Raw genomic sequence first — 12,778 nt, 5'->3', positions numbered from 1 at the left:
CCTGCCACTTCCTCTCGGGGCGCATTTTATCTTATTCACTGTTTCTTTTCGGGGCTCATTTTAGACTGCAAGACCCGAAGGGACGCGCGCCCGCCCGGTGGGCGCGCCGTGAGACCGAGCGGCCGGGCGCTGCGGCCGGAAGCCCCCGCACAGACACGCGCCGCGCGGGGCGACGCTGACCCACGCGGCCCCACCCCGCCGGCGCCGCCCAACCGCCGCCGAACCTTCTGGAAGCGGCGCCCCACGGCCAGAACGGGACGCCCGAGAGGCCGGGGAGGCCGGGCGCGCGGGGGCGGGGCCTGAGCAGGAGGCCGCGTCTGATTCGCCGCCGGCGCACAGCCCCGCCTCCCGGGCGCCATGGCCCGGCCCCCTCCCTCCCTCTCCATGGCGCGACCCGGGCTCATTCATTCCCCGCGGGGCCTGCCAGACACCTGCGCTCTCCCGAAGCCGCCCGCCGCCGCCGCCGCCGCCGCCAGCATGTCGGGCCCCACCGGAGAGACCCCGTCCGCCATCCAGATCTGCCGGTAAGAGGCGCGCGCGGCGCGGCGAGCGGCCGGGGCGCCGGGACCCCGCCCGGGCCTGCCCCGCGCCCGTCGCGGCCTCCCCGGGCCGTCACCTCCGGCCCCTCCGGCCCCTCCACCCGCTGCCGCCTCCGCCCGCCCACACCTCCCGTCCCCGCGGCCGGGGGCGCCTCGGGTGCCGCAGAGCCGGCGGCCTCCCCGCGCGCCTCCCCGCCGGCCTCCGGCACATCCCCGGGGCGGCGCCGCGGTCACGCAGGCCGTTTGCGGGACAATCGGCGCGGCGCCTTCTCCGGGCGGGGGTCGGAGTGCCGCCCCCGCGCCCCGCCCCGCCCCGCCCCGCCCGCGCTCGGGCAGCCTCGTCCCCTGAGCTCCCTAGTTCTGGGTGGTCCTCCGGGCAGCGGCTCAGAGCCAAGCGGATCCCGGAATGTGGGGCGCCGGTCGCCCGCTCGCCGGTCGGCGTCCGGAGCTCGGCGAGCCCTTTGATGGGTGCCCGGGTGGGCGGAGGCTGCAGGTGTCCGGTGCCTCCTCGGGCACCTGCTCGGGTCTGGGGAGAGCCAGCGCTCACAGGAGGAACCGAAAATGCCTCCCCCTCGAGCGGCTTAAGGAGAGGGAATGGCCCAGGAGCCTGGCAGCCTCTTACACAATGGGGCCGGCAGTTCTCCGCGGACCCCCTGCCTTCCTTCACGGGCGCCGGGTGCGGTACGGGGAGGCCCCCAGAGGAAGCGGGGGAGCGGGCAGTTGGCTCATGGCCACCGGACGGAGGGCGGCCTCAAGGTTACTCCCCATCCCCTGGGGCAGCACCGGGAGCCGGCCCGCTGGTACGTGAGCCTGAGCCCAGGGTGGGCACGGCTCTGGGCCGGCCTCCCAGGCGCCCGGCCTGCAACAGGCCTGCCCTGCGCCTTCCTGCCTCGGCGTGGGTTCTACCAGTTTGGACACTGGCTATCACACTGACCTTGGGTCCAGCCCAAACTAGCTTCCTGTGGATGTTGACATCTGCCGGGAAGAGTAAGCGCTGGATCAGTGGGGCGCGCTGACCACAAACCTTCTTCTGGCCCAGCCCGAGGCCTTTACTGACCTCAAGGTCAGGCTTGACTTTTCTAGGGGGAGGGAATCTTTGGGGGAGCCTTGCTCCATCCGCTTTGTTCCTGGCCGTGTGTCTGTCTCGGCCCCACCCACTCCAAGTTCCAGGGGCAGAAACAATAGGAATAACTGGTATTTGGAGACAGGCCCTCCTGCGGGCTGGTGACCTTGGGGTCCGTTCCGTGCACAGGGCCTGCATAGCTCTCGCCTCCCTTGGTTTGCCCACCTTCCCTGGGCGGGAGGCAGGGTCTCACCGCTCGGCTGCCTGCAGGAGGCGGTTGAGCGGGGAGACCCAGTGCCTCTGTAGGTCACCGAACCCCGGGAGCCGGAGCACAGCTCCTACAGGGCTCTGCCTCCACACGGTTCTTTCCACTGCACTCCCCCCGAGAGGAGGTCTCATTCAGTCTGCGTGGAACGCCAGGCCTTTATTCACTTCTGCAGGGTGATGAATAGCAGTTCTTTTTTTTAAATCCTCACCTGGGAATATTTTTCCATTGATTTTTAGAGAGAGTGGAAGAGAGAGGGAAAGACAGAAACATCAATGTGAGAGAAAAACATCGATTGGTTGCCTCCTGCACGTGCCCTGACCAGGCCTGGGCCGGGGAGGAGCCTGCAACCCAGGTACGTGCCCTTGACCGGAATCCAGCCCGGACCCTTGAGACCACAGACCAACGCTCTGTCCACTGAGCCACACCGGCCGGGGCATGAGCAGCAGCTCCGTACATACTCGTCTTTTAAAAACCAGCTTCTTACCTGAAATTTACATAAGGCTCTTAACCAATGTTACCCCAATAAATTTAGTTTAATATGAATAATTAGCCCTGGCCGGTATGGTTCAGTTGGTTAGAGCGTCGCCCTGTACCGCAAAGGGTGGGTTTGATCCCGGTTGGGGCGAATGCGGGAGGCAGCCAACCAATGTTTCTCTCTCTCCCTTCCTCTCGGTAAAATTAATAAAGAATAAAATAAAGCAAAATATTCTTTAAAATATTAATTAAATATAAAATAAAAATACACCTGAAATTTATATAATGTTTTTAATCAATGTTACCTCAATACATTTAATTGAAAACATAATTATTTAAAACCCCCAGCGTCAACAGGTACTAGAGTTGTGGAGAGCTTCAGACTCCGTGTGTGCCCAGCCCGCTCACACCATGCTCCCCGCTGCCACCCGCAGTCAGTTCACATTGTCTCTGTGGGATGCCGGGCAGCACGCCTGGCTGAGGTGAGCTCACGTGCCCAGAACACCTGCCAAAGGTGGAGAGCCGTGGTCACGAGGCCTTGGCCTGGAGAAACCCCAGGACACGGGGAGAGTGGCCACATCAGGGTGGGGAGCCCTTTAAGGACATGTGAGCTGACACCCTGTTTGGAAAGAGGAGCCTCCTGACGGGACAGCCACGCCCATGAACTTAATGAGTTTCACTGAATCCAAGGAGCAGAGGCCCCGGGGAGGGACAGGGACCTGGAAAATGTGGTCCCTGCCTTAGGGGTTCCCAGTCCAGCAGGGAGAGAACGCCCCCAGCCCCACCGTCCTGCACCGTTAAGAGTGGTTAATGCTCTGGGTCCTGCAGGTGTGGAAGGGACAGGGGCTCTAAAGGCTGGCGAGGGCAGTGGTTAGAGCCAGCTTTGCAGTCCCAGGCCTGGGTGTGCGTCCACCCTCTGCCCCGTGTCTCACGGGTGGTTCTGGGTGCTAAAGAGAAGAAAGTGCATCCGTGCCTGGCAGGGCGACTGGCTCGTGGAAAGTAAATGGCAGCTCTTTTTGTGGGAAAAGTGGGACGCAGGCTCAGGAGGCCAGTGTCCTGGGTTCGAATCCCAGCTCTGCCTCTGTGGGTGTGCACCTTCAGGGCGTTCCTTAACCTTGCCGGGCCTCCGTGTTCTAATCTGTGAATTGGGGACCATCACCGTGCCCTTCTCACAGAGCCTTTGGCACAGAGCCCAGCATTACACACGTGAGCGAGGCTCACAGAGGGAGCCCCGACCTCTGAGGGCCGAGCTTTGGGTGGCCAGGCCGCTGTGGGGCGCTGCCCCTCCTCCTCCTGGGCCCGCCCTACAGATGCAGGTTTGGGGACAGCATTTAAACTCTCAGAAGAGCATTTTTCCTTTATTTTGAGTAATCATAATTGAGGTTTAGTTAGCAAATTGCATTTCTCCTGGTCGCACTCAGTTGTAGAGTGTTAGCCCGGCTCTGGCACTGACCTCGGAGCTCAGACTGGGCTGAGGAGACCGCCTGAGGCCTGGAGGGTGCCCTCTGCCAGGTGACCGACGTCCCTTCTTTGACGGCTCACCCCAGCAGGTCCACCTTGTGTCGTGCGGCGTAGTCACGGCATCAGTGGCCCCGAGCGCCTGTGCAAGTCCAGCTGAGGGTGACCTGCGGCAGGTGCTGGGGTGGGCGAGCAGTGTGGCTCCCTCAAGGACGGTGCCGTCTGTAGAAGAACCTAAACACCGGACGTCCGGGGGGCTCTGTGGGGACTGCAGCCAGCTTGTGAATGGAGGTGGGCCGTGGCACGGCCCAGCGGCAACCTGGAGCCCTCCGTGGGTAGGCCGTGTGCAGGCTGCAAGGTCATCGCTGCTCGCCCGCCTTTGGATGCGGGGGCACGAGGATGCGCCTGGAGGCGAGGGGCTGCCGGGCCAGGACAGCCGGGGAGGGCCGGCCTCAGCGGACGTGCCGGTGATCCTGGCGGCATGGGCCGGAGGGGAGTGCGCCGTGGGGTTGGAGTCCCCGCTTGGGCTGTCTTTGGGTTTACAGTGGAATTAATGGAAACAAACCTGATTTACAGAAACCACATTTGGAGGCAGGATTCTGGAACATTCCATAAAACGATGCGGCGCCTGGGTGAGGCTTGGCCTTTGCAGCCGGAGAGCCTGTGGGTGGGGGCTGTGCGCATCACTCTCCCGGCTCCTGTAAGTGGGCCAGGCCGCCGCACCACCTGACCGGCTCCCGGGTCTCCAGGGGGCCACGAGCGCTTTCTCCGGGGGCAGGGCTCCGCCAGAGCGTCCGGCCTGGTGACCGCCTGGACACCTGCTGTCCACTTGGCTTCTTTCACTCCAGGAGGGGTCCTGGGGGGGTCACTGCCCTTGATCCTGGCCTCCTTACAGCTGAGTCACTGAGGAAGCTCTCACATGCAGATTGTCTGCCCGCAGATTAGACTTCGGGGGATCACCAGCAGGCAGCTTTAAACGCGTTTCTGCGGCCTTTGGGGAAGCTTGGATAGTCCCTTGATGGTTAATGACAGTGAGGGATTCATACTGTATTTTAGGTGAGATAATTGTTTTGCGGTTCTGTTTATAGAAGGAATCTTTAGCTTTTATTTATTTTAAACACACACACACACACACATATATATATATTTTTTTTTTTTTCTTGAAAAGGAAGGGAGAAAAAAAAAAAAAAAAGAAAAGAAAAGGAAGGGAGAGGAAGAGAGGGATAAATTCATCAATGATGAGAGAGAGTCATTGACCGGCTGCCTCCTGCACGCCCCGAACTGGAGGTCGAGCCCACAACCCCGGCCTGTGTCCTGACCGGGAATTGAACCATGACCTCCTGGTTGACAGGTCAATGCTCAGCCACTGAGCCACGCCGGCCAGGCAGGCGTCTTTATCTTTAGAGGGAGTGTGAGATGTTCTGGATGCTCAGCTGTGATGTCTGATGTTCTCTCAAACGCTGTCGAACGGGGAGAGTGGAGGCAGAGAGGGACCAGAGTTGATTGTTTGGAGCTGTTTGCTGGGGCGGGGAGTCATTTCCTTTTGCTCCACTCACATAACCCTTTGACGTGTTCCACAATTAAAGAGTGAAAAGGAGAGCGGGCCTGCTGGGAGCTGAGAGCCACTCCTGACGCGGGGACTGTGGGTGTGTCTCCGTTCCTCCGCCCCCTGCAGCCCAGGACCCAGTGCCTGCTGCCTCCCGCCCCTGACGGCCGCGGCGGGCCCTCCAGCCCCCTCCGGCTGCTCCTACCCAGGGGCCTGGTGGCTCCCGTTCTCTCAGCCTATCAGGAGGGACCAGTGTTGCGACTGGTTCTTGCGGTTGCCAAAATGTCGCTCAGTGATAACCATCAGGGAACTTGGAAAGTTATTACTCACAGGACCTGGAAATGCACAGCCTCAGTGAGGTCAGGGGGTGGGGGGAGGGGGAGCGAGCAAGCTAGGGGGCCAGCTTGAGCGTGAGGCTGTGCCGGTTCTGCTTTTATCGTGTTTCCTGCGGTGGATGATGAGGTAAGAGGGAGAACTTACAGTCCGGAGAGAAAAAAACCAGTGGCTCAAATGGTCAGTGTGTGAAATCGGCCAAGATCGCCCACAAAAGGAGGCTGGCGGGCGAGGCCGGCTCCTCCTCAGCCACCCAGCCCGCCGGCATCGCGTTGGAAGCGGGTGCCTCCTGGAAGGGGTGCCCGGGCTGGCAAAGCCCCCGCCGGGCGCTGGAGTTACCCACAGTCCAGACCCCTCCCCCTCGTCCGTCTGATCGGTGCCTCTGGCCTGGTGGTGCGGCTGCTGCCTGGGCCTGGCTTGGGCCTGGCACCGCGTTCGTTCGTGGTGGGTGTTGCCACAGCCCCACCTATTTCCTTCCCACTGGCTGCCTGGCCCTGCTTTCTGTCTCATTTGCTTGGCTGTGTGACTTCAGGCTGAGTCATGAGCTCCTTCTTGCATCACTGGCTGCTGGGAGCATCCTGCTGGCCCTGCGGCCGGAGGGGAGGGCGTCGGGGGGAGGCCTCTGGAGAGCCGCCGCTCCTGTAGGCAGGGCCGCGGGAGACCGGAGGGGGCCGCTGAGCCTCGTGCTGGGAGCTGGGAGCTGGGAGCGGGCCTCCGGCAGGATGAAGCTGCTGGCCTGGGCGCTGCGCCTCCGCCTCCGCGGGCTCACGGCCGGGCGGCCACCTGCCTGGGAGGGTCCGGGGCCCAGGAGCTCCGCGGGGCTGCGGCCGCGATGCTGGGCCTCGGTCCGGGCTTTTGGGAGCAAGACTGGACCCTCTGCCTCTGGAAGGTAGGATGACGGGCTCACTGCGGTGCCCGGTGACGCCGGCTCCAGCAAATTATCCTCCCTGAGGAGGGGGTGGGGCCCTGGATCTACACCCGCTTGGCCCAGTGGTTAGAGCGTTGGCCCACGGACTCAAGGGTCCCAAGTTCGATTCCGGTCAAGTTGTACCCAGCACATACCCTGTTGAGCGTTTGTGGAGGCAACCAACAGATGTGTGTCTCTCACATTGATGCCTCTCTCTGTCCCTCCCCCTCCCTTCCCCTCTCCCTAAAAATCAATGGGAAAACAGCCTCGGGTGAGGATTAACAGCAACAAACAAGTACAGCCACATCTTCAGAAGCTCCGGTGCTCCAGGACCTGTGCCTGGCGTCCAGGGTGGGGGTCGTCTTGTGTGACTAAGCCCTTCAGCGTGGAGTCTGTGCTAACGCTGGTTCCTCCACGTCGAACTGCATTGAATTGTGGGACACCAGCTGGTGGCTTAGAGGCTTGGCTGACGTGAAGGGGGATAATGAGCACAAGCAGGAATGGAACTGCTGGGTCAGGTGGTAATTCCGTGTCGAAGTAAGAGCCATTCAAGCCTGTAGAGAAGTTTTTTAGTTTATTTGAGCCAAACTGATGGCATATGTCAGGGAGGCAGTTTTTGTTGTTGTTTTTTCTAATATATTTTTATTGATTTCAGAGAGGAAAGGAGGGGGAGAGAGAGAGATAAACATCAATGATGAGAGAGAATCATTGATCGGCTGTCTCTTGCACCCCCCACACTGGGGATGGAGCCTGCAACCTGGGCATCTGGCCTGACTGGGAATCGAACTGGAACCTCAGCCACAGCCACGCCGGCCGGGCTACAGTTTGTTTTATGGGTTTAAATTAAGGAGGGAACATAGGAAGTTTCCATGAAGGGGGGAAGCAAGGCAGGGATTGGAGTTCAGGGTAGCTAACGAGACGAGCGCTCCCTGGAGGGTTATATTCTGTCCAGGGACATGGTTTCCGCATTTCAGAGGTGGGAGCCTGGAAGCACAGAGCAGGGAGTTACAGGCCTGAGGCGGACAGCCGCCAGGACCTGCCCAGTTGGACATTGAGGATAAGCTCACCGGAGGTCACTTTCCATAGAACCTGTTCCTTCACCCGTCTGTGTGTCTGTGTTCAGCCTTTTGAGGACCTGCCAGCTGTTTGCCAGCGGCGGCTCTCCTCCACGCTGCCACCAGCAGCCTCAGAGCTCGCCAGGGCCCCACGCTCTCGCCAGCACTCGCTGCTGTCCGTCTTTTTGGTCCTCGACACCCTAGTGGCGGGAGGTGGCGTCTCATTGTGGTTGGGTCTGAGCTTCCCTGATGACTAACGATATTGCGTGCCTTTTTGTGAGCTCAGGGGCCCTTTGTCCGTCTTTGGAGAAATGTCTGTTCACACCCACCTGTCCGCACTGGGCCTATTTGTCCTTCGGTTACCGGGAAGCCCGGGCGGGCGGGGGCTGCCTGTCGCAATGTCCGATATCGCAGGCAGGAGGCAGAGTGGGATCATATGCGGCGCTTATTGAGAAGGCGCCAACCAAGAAGACAGGGCGCTCACACAGGGCGATCCTGTCCTCCAGCAGGTGGGGGGCCAGGGCTACGTTGGGGAGTGGGCGAGGGGTGCTGGGAACGGAATGCCATTACAAGCTGTCCTGGGGCCAGCGGAACCCCCCCATTGTTCCTGGTCGCCAGGTGATGGGAGACGGCGTGGCTCCTGGTGGGGTCGGCCGGACCGTGCCTAACGGTTCTGCCCGCGTGCTGGGCAGTGTCCCTGTCCGCAGCCGAGTCACCTCCTCCGCCACTTTGCTCGGGATCACAGGGAGCGTGCAGGCGCCCGGCCTGAGGAAGGACACGCAGAAAAGCTCAGCCCCTGTTCCGGAAGAGTCTGTGTTCTAGGACTTAAAGTTCAATGATTATTTTCAGATGAATCACGTGCTCTATCGGATTATAAGTCCCCCATCACTTTTATTTTTGAGTTGAAGAATTCCTTCTATATAGTCTACGAGATACAAGTTTCTTCTCAGATGTATGATTTGCAGAGATTTTCTCCCATTCAGTGGGCTGTCTTTTCACCTAAAATTTTTAAAATTTATTTCAGAGAGGAAGGGAGAGGGAGAGAGAGGTAGAAAGTCTACTCAACATCTGTTATCACACCTAGTTACACATTTTTTTCTCTCGTGACGAGAACTTTTATTCTCTTCACGACTTTCAAATATGCGCTCCAGTATTCCTGCCTGTGGCCACCACGATGTGCCTTACAGCCTCGTGGTTCCGGCATCTTCCTTCTGGAAGTTTGTGGGCCTGACCCGTTCCCCTCAGCCCCCCCCCCCCCCCCCCCCGCCTCTGGCAGCACCAGTCTGTTCTCTATGCGATTGTTAGTTTTTAGTTGTGTTTTTTTAAGATTCCACATGTGAGTGCGATCATAGGGTGTCTGTCTGTCAATGGGGGGAGAGGGCTTCATCCCCCCCCCCCCCGGGTGCTAGTGGGGGTGAATTTCTTGCACTGTCCTGAGGAAAGGAGTGTCTGAGCCTCGCACGGGAGGATGCGATTTGGTAGAAAGCTCTGTTTCCCTGGAATAACCCTGGGTTTCTGAAGTCCCATTTCCCGGGTCCGAGCCAGTGTCCGCAGGCTCCTCTCCGCGGTGGAGCCGGCCCGGTCCCACGCAGGCCAGCGCAGCTCAGCTTGGGCTCCCACCGCAGTTCCTGGTCCGGGGCGTGTGCGGTCTGCATGGCTGCGGCCCAGGAAGCAGGAACAGAGCCCCACAGTCAGGCTCACCGGAGCCGAGAGCGAGCGAGCGAGAGAGAGAGAGAGAGAGAGAGAGCTGCTTTGTTCCCATGATGTCTTCCCAACGCCTCACACCCTTGCGGTGGCCACGCCCGTTCTGGCCCGTGGTTTCTGTTCCCGTTCCCAGGTGTAACTGACGGAAAAGCACCTTCCCGCCCTGGCCGGTGTGGCTCAGTGGCTAGAGCGTCGGCCTGCGGACTGAAGGGCCCCAGGTTCCATTCTGGCCAAGGGCACAGGCCTGGGTTTCGGGCTGGATCCTCGGTAGGGGGCGTGCAGGAGGCAGCCGATCAATGATTCTCTCTCATCATTGATATTAATTGATACTGATATTCTCTCTCATCATTGATACTGCGTGTGTTCAGAGCTTTTGCCCGTTTTCCTACTGGCCTCTCTTTCCCTCTCCTTTCCCCTCTGAAATCAATAAAAATATATTTAAAAAAGAGAGAGAACCTTTATCTATGACATCACAGATATGGAAGAAGTAACTGGTAGAAGACAAGGGCTTAGGAAGCAAGTTACAGAGGCAAAGGAAGGGCCCCGGAGCTTCGAAGTGAGGAAGGTGAAGGTGACGGCCGGAGAGGCGGGCGGGGGGGGGGAGAGGGGGGGAGGGAGGGCCCGGATGCCACTCTCTTCCCCCGGCGGCATGATAGTCCTCTGTGTACGTGACCGCATCTATCTGCCCTTTAACCCCGATGGACACCAGGCTGGTCCCGGTCCTGGCTATTCTGAGTAGCACTGCCGTGAACGTGGGTCACTTATCTTCTTTTGTTTTTTTTTTTTTTTTAAATATATTTTATTGTTTTTTTACAGAGAGGAAGGGAGAGGGATAGAGAGCTAGAAACATTGATGAGAGAGAAACATCGACCAGCTGCCTCCTGCACACCTCCCACTGGGGATGTGCCCGCAACCAATGCACATGCCCTTGACCGGAATCGAACCCGGGACCTTTCAGTCCGCAGGCCGACGCTCTATCCACTGAGCCATACCGGTTTCGGCTCCCATGGATTTTTTAAAATCTCTTTCTCTCCCTCCCTCTTTCTCTAAAAGTGAATGAGAACATATTCTCAGGCGAGGATCAAAAAAACAACTCAGTCCTGCCAGTGTGGCTCAATGGTTAGAGCATCGGCCCACGCACCAAAGGGCCGAGGGTTCGATTCTCGGTCAAGGGCATATACTTGGGTTGTGGTTTGCTCCCCACCCCTGGTCAGGGAGCGTGGGGGAGGCAACCAGTGGATGTGTCTCTCTCACATGGATGTTTCTCTCTCTCATCCTCCCCCAACCTCCACCCTCTGAAAAGCAGTGGAAAAAATGTCCTCGGTGAGGATTAACAAAACCCCCACCAAGTCAGAAGCGGTATTGCCGGTCATATTGCCACCGGGGACTGGCCAGAGCCGGTCTGCCTCCGCACGCCGGTAGCTGTGGGCTCTTGACTTCGTGTAGGAAAGATTTCACAACCGAGGCCGAGTGACTGTGATGTTTACTGAAGCCGGGACAGGAGGCAGGGAGGGCGTGAGGGGGGAGGCCGGGAGAGCCGGCGGGCTGCCTCGGCCCCGGGGAGCATGGGAAAGCGCGGGCCGCAGGCTGCGTGGCTCCCCGAGAAGCGGTCACAGGAAGGCAGCGAGCCACGCGGGTGGGGAGCTCCCTGGAAAGTCAGAGAAAAGGGGCTTGGAGGCTGGATCGGGGAAGCCTGGAGGAGCTGCCACCGCCTGCTGCTCCCCTGGCGGCAAATGTCGGGGGGCCCTTGGAGTTTGGGAGAGAAAAGTCGATGCACGCCTGGGAGGGAGAGAGGCCTGAGCACGCGCTGAGAGCCGCCGGGGTCGCACCTGTTTTCCAAAGGTGGGATTTCAGGGGGGTCTGGGGGGCCGATAGACTAGTCGTCGGCTTTGTGCCGATGAGCCCGATGAGACGTGTTTCCCTGACTCCATCCGTCCTTGGGTGTGGCTGGCCAAGGGCACCGAGTGGGTTTCTGTTATCCGCTTCCCTGATGGGTGATGTAGGCTGTTCCCCGGGGGGCGGAGAAGTGGGACATGCACTCCTTAGTGTCCGGGGCGGGAAGACGGGAGTTTGCGATGTGCTCGGTGGCCGGAAACTGCGTGGTCTCGGGCGCCCTGTGCCACGTGCCGGGCCTCCTGACGTCTCCTGTGGCACCTGGTTGCCTTGTGGGAGCCCCAGGCTGTGGCCGCAGAGGCTGCACCAGCTGCCGCCCCCCACAGGCCGCTCCTTTCCTCACCCAGCACCGGGGCGCTGCCTTCTGATGGCAGCCGTTCGGACGGGCGTGAGCGAGCCTACCCGGGTCTCGGAGGAGGCCTGGCGGTGACTACCCCACTGGACTGTCTGGTGGGGCCTGGGAGGGCTTCATGCGGGGGGGGGGGGGCTGGAGCACGTGGGCGTGGTTTCTGGTCCCTCCCCTCTGTCCTGGCCGCCCAGCCCGGCCGGCCCTGGCAGGGGGCATGCCGGATGCTCGAGGTGGGTACATGGAAGCAATTAAAGCAAAATCAAGTAAAAAAATTATCATGGACCAAAGCCCCACCGTCTCAAGAAAAGCCATTATCGCTGGCTCCGGCTGAAAGGGCAGCGGGCCGTGCGCCTGCCCGCCTGCCCAAAGGAGGCTTCGCGTCCCAGCCCCCGCCTGAGCCGGCTGAGTAGGTATTCCGTGGCCTGCGGGCGCTCCGCGGCTGGAAACCTGAGCCTGAGGCCGATCGGGTAGCCAGGTGCCGCCTGGTTCCCAGCCAGTGGCACCCTTCCCTGCGCCCCTCTAAGCCGGGGCTGCGCTCGCTCCGTGTGGCTCTGGGAGCCCAGAGCTCTGACCGCCCAGTGGCTCTCTGGGCCTCGGGGCCTCACTTTCCAGGAAGCGGGTCTGTTTGATGGCCCCTCTGCGCTTCCTTTCCTGACAGGCGCCCCCTGCCCTGTGCCGCCCCAAACCAGCCCTCGGAGGCGCGACACGCACAGCCCGGGGGTGCCTGCCTGACCGCGTTCTCCGGAACACGGCGCTGCCCTCTCAGCCGGAGCCAGCGATAACGGCTTTTCTTGAGACGGTGGGGCTTTGGTCCATGATAATTTTTTGACTTGATTTTGCTTTAATTGCTTCCATGTACCTACTAAATTTTTACATTTATTTTAATATAGTTAATGGGCTGTAGGATGCAATATAGGTAATTAGGAGGATGTTCAGTTTGGTAGGAAATCACCAGACTGCCTTCCAAAGTGGGTCCCCGGCGAGTTCCTGCCGCTCCGCGTCCTCGGCCTCAGTGTGGAGTCTGGCCCGCAGGTGCGCAGGGTTTCCATTTGCCATTCGCTAATGACCCTGTGATGCTGAGCATCTCATGCTGCTTTGCCATCTGAGTGTTTTCTTTTTTCTTCTTTTTAAAATATATTTTTATTGATTTCAGAGAGGAAGGGACGGGGGAGAGAGAGACAGAAACATC

At 59.9% G+C, this 12,778-nt stretch overlaps 1 protein-coding gene across 5 annotated transcripts in view; it reads left to right on the top strand.

Annotated features, from left to right (window-relative positions):
• The first annotated feature begins 314 nt into the window (after positions 1-314).
• The window catches only part of ACOT7 (acyl-CoA thioesterase 7), a 60,347-nt gene continuing 47,883 nt past the window's right edge, over positions 315-12,778 (top strand). Inside the window, exon 1 of one of the 5 annotated variants that reach the window (XM_054721118.1) lies at positions 315-524. In XM_054721118.1, coding sequence (XP_054577093.1) covers positions 358-524 — 167 coding nt within the window. In that variant the 5' untranslated portion in view covers positions 315-357. Of the gene's footprint in view, positions 525-5,787; positions 5,811-6,305; positions 6,571-8,414; positions 8,502-12,778 lie in introns of those variants that run through there. The other 4 variants (XM_054721119.1, XM_054721120.1, XM_028160923.2 and 1 more) reach the window with 4 other exon arrangements.

This window comes from Eptesicus fuscus, chromosome 9 (assembly GCF_027574615.1).
Source record: "Eptesicus fuscus isolate TK198812 chromosome 9, DD_ASM_mEF_20220401, whole genome shotgun sequence".
NCBI classification, from domain to species: domain Eukaryota; kingdom Metazoa; phylum Chordata; class Mammalia; order Chiroptera; family Vespertilionidae; genus Eptesicus; species Eptesicus fuscus.
The sequence above is the reverse complement of the archived record's forward strand: the minus strand, read 5'-3'. Positions and strand labels throughout refer to the sequence as shown.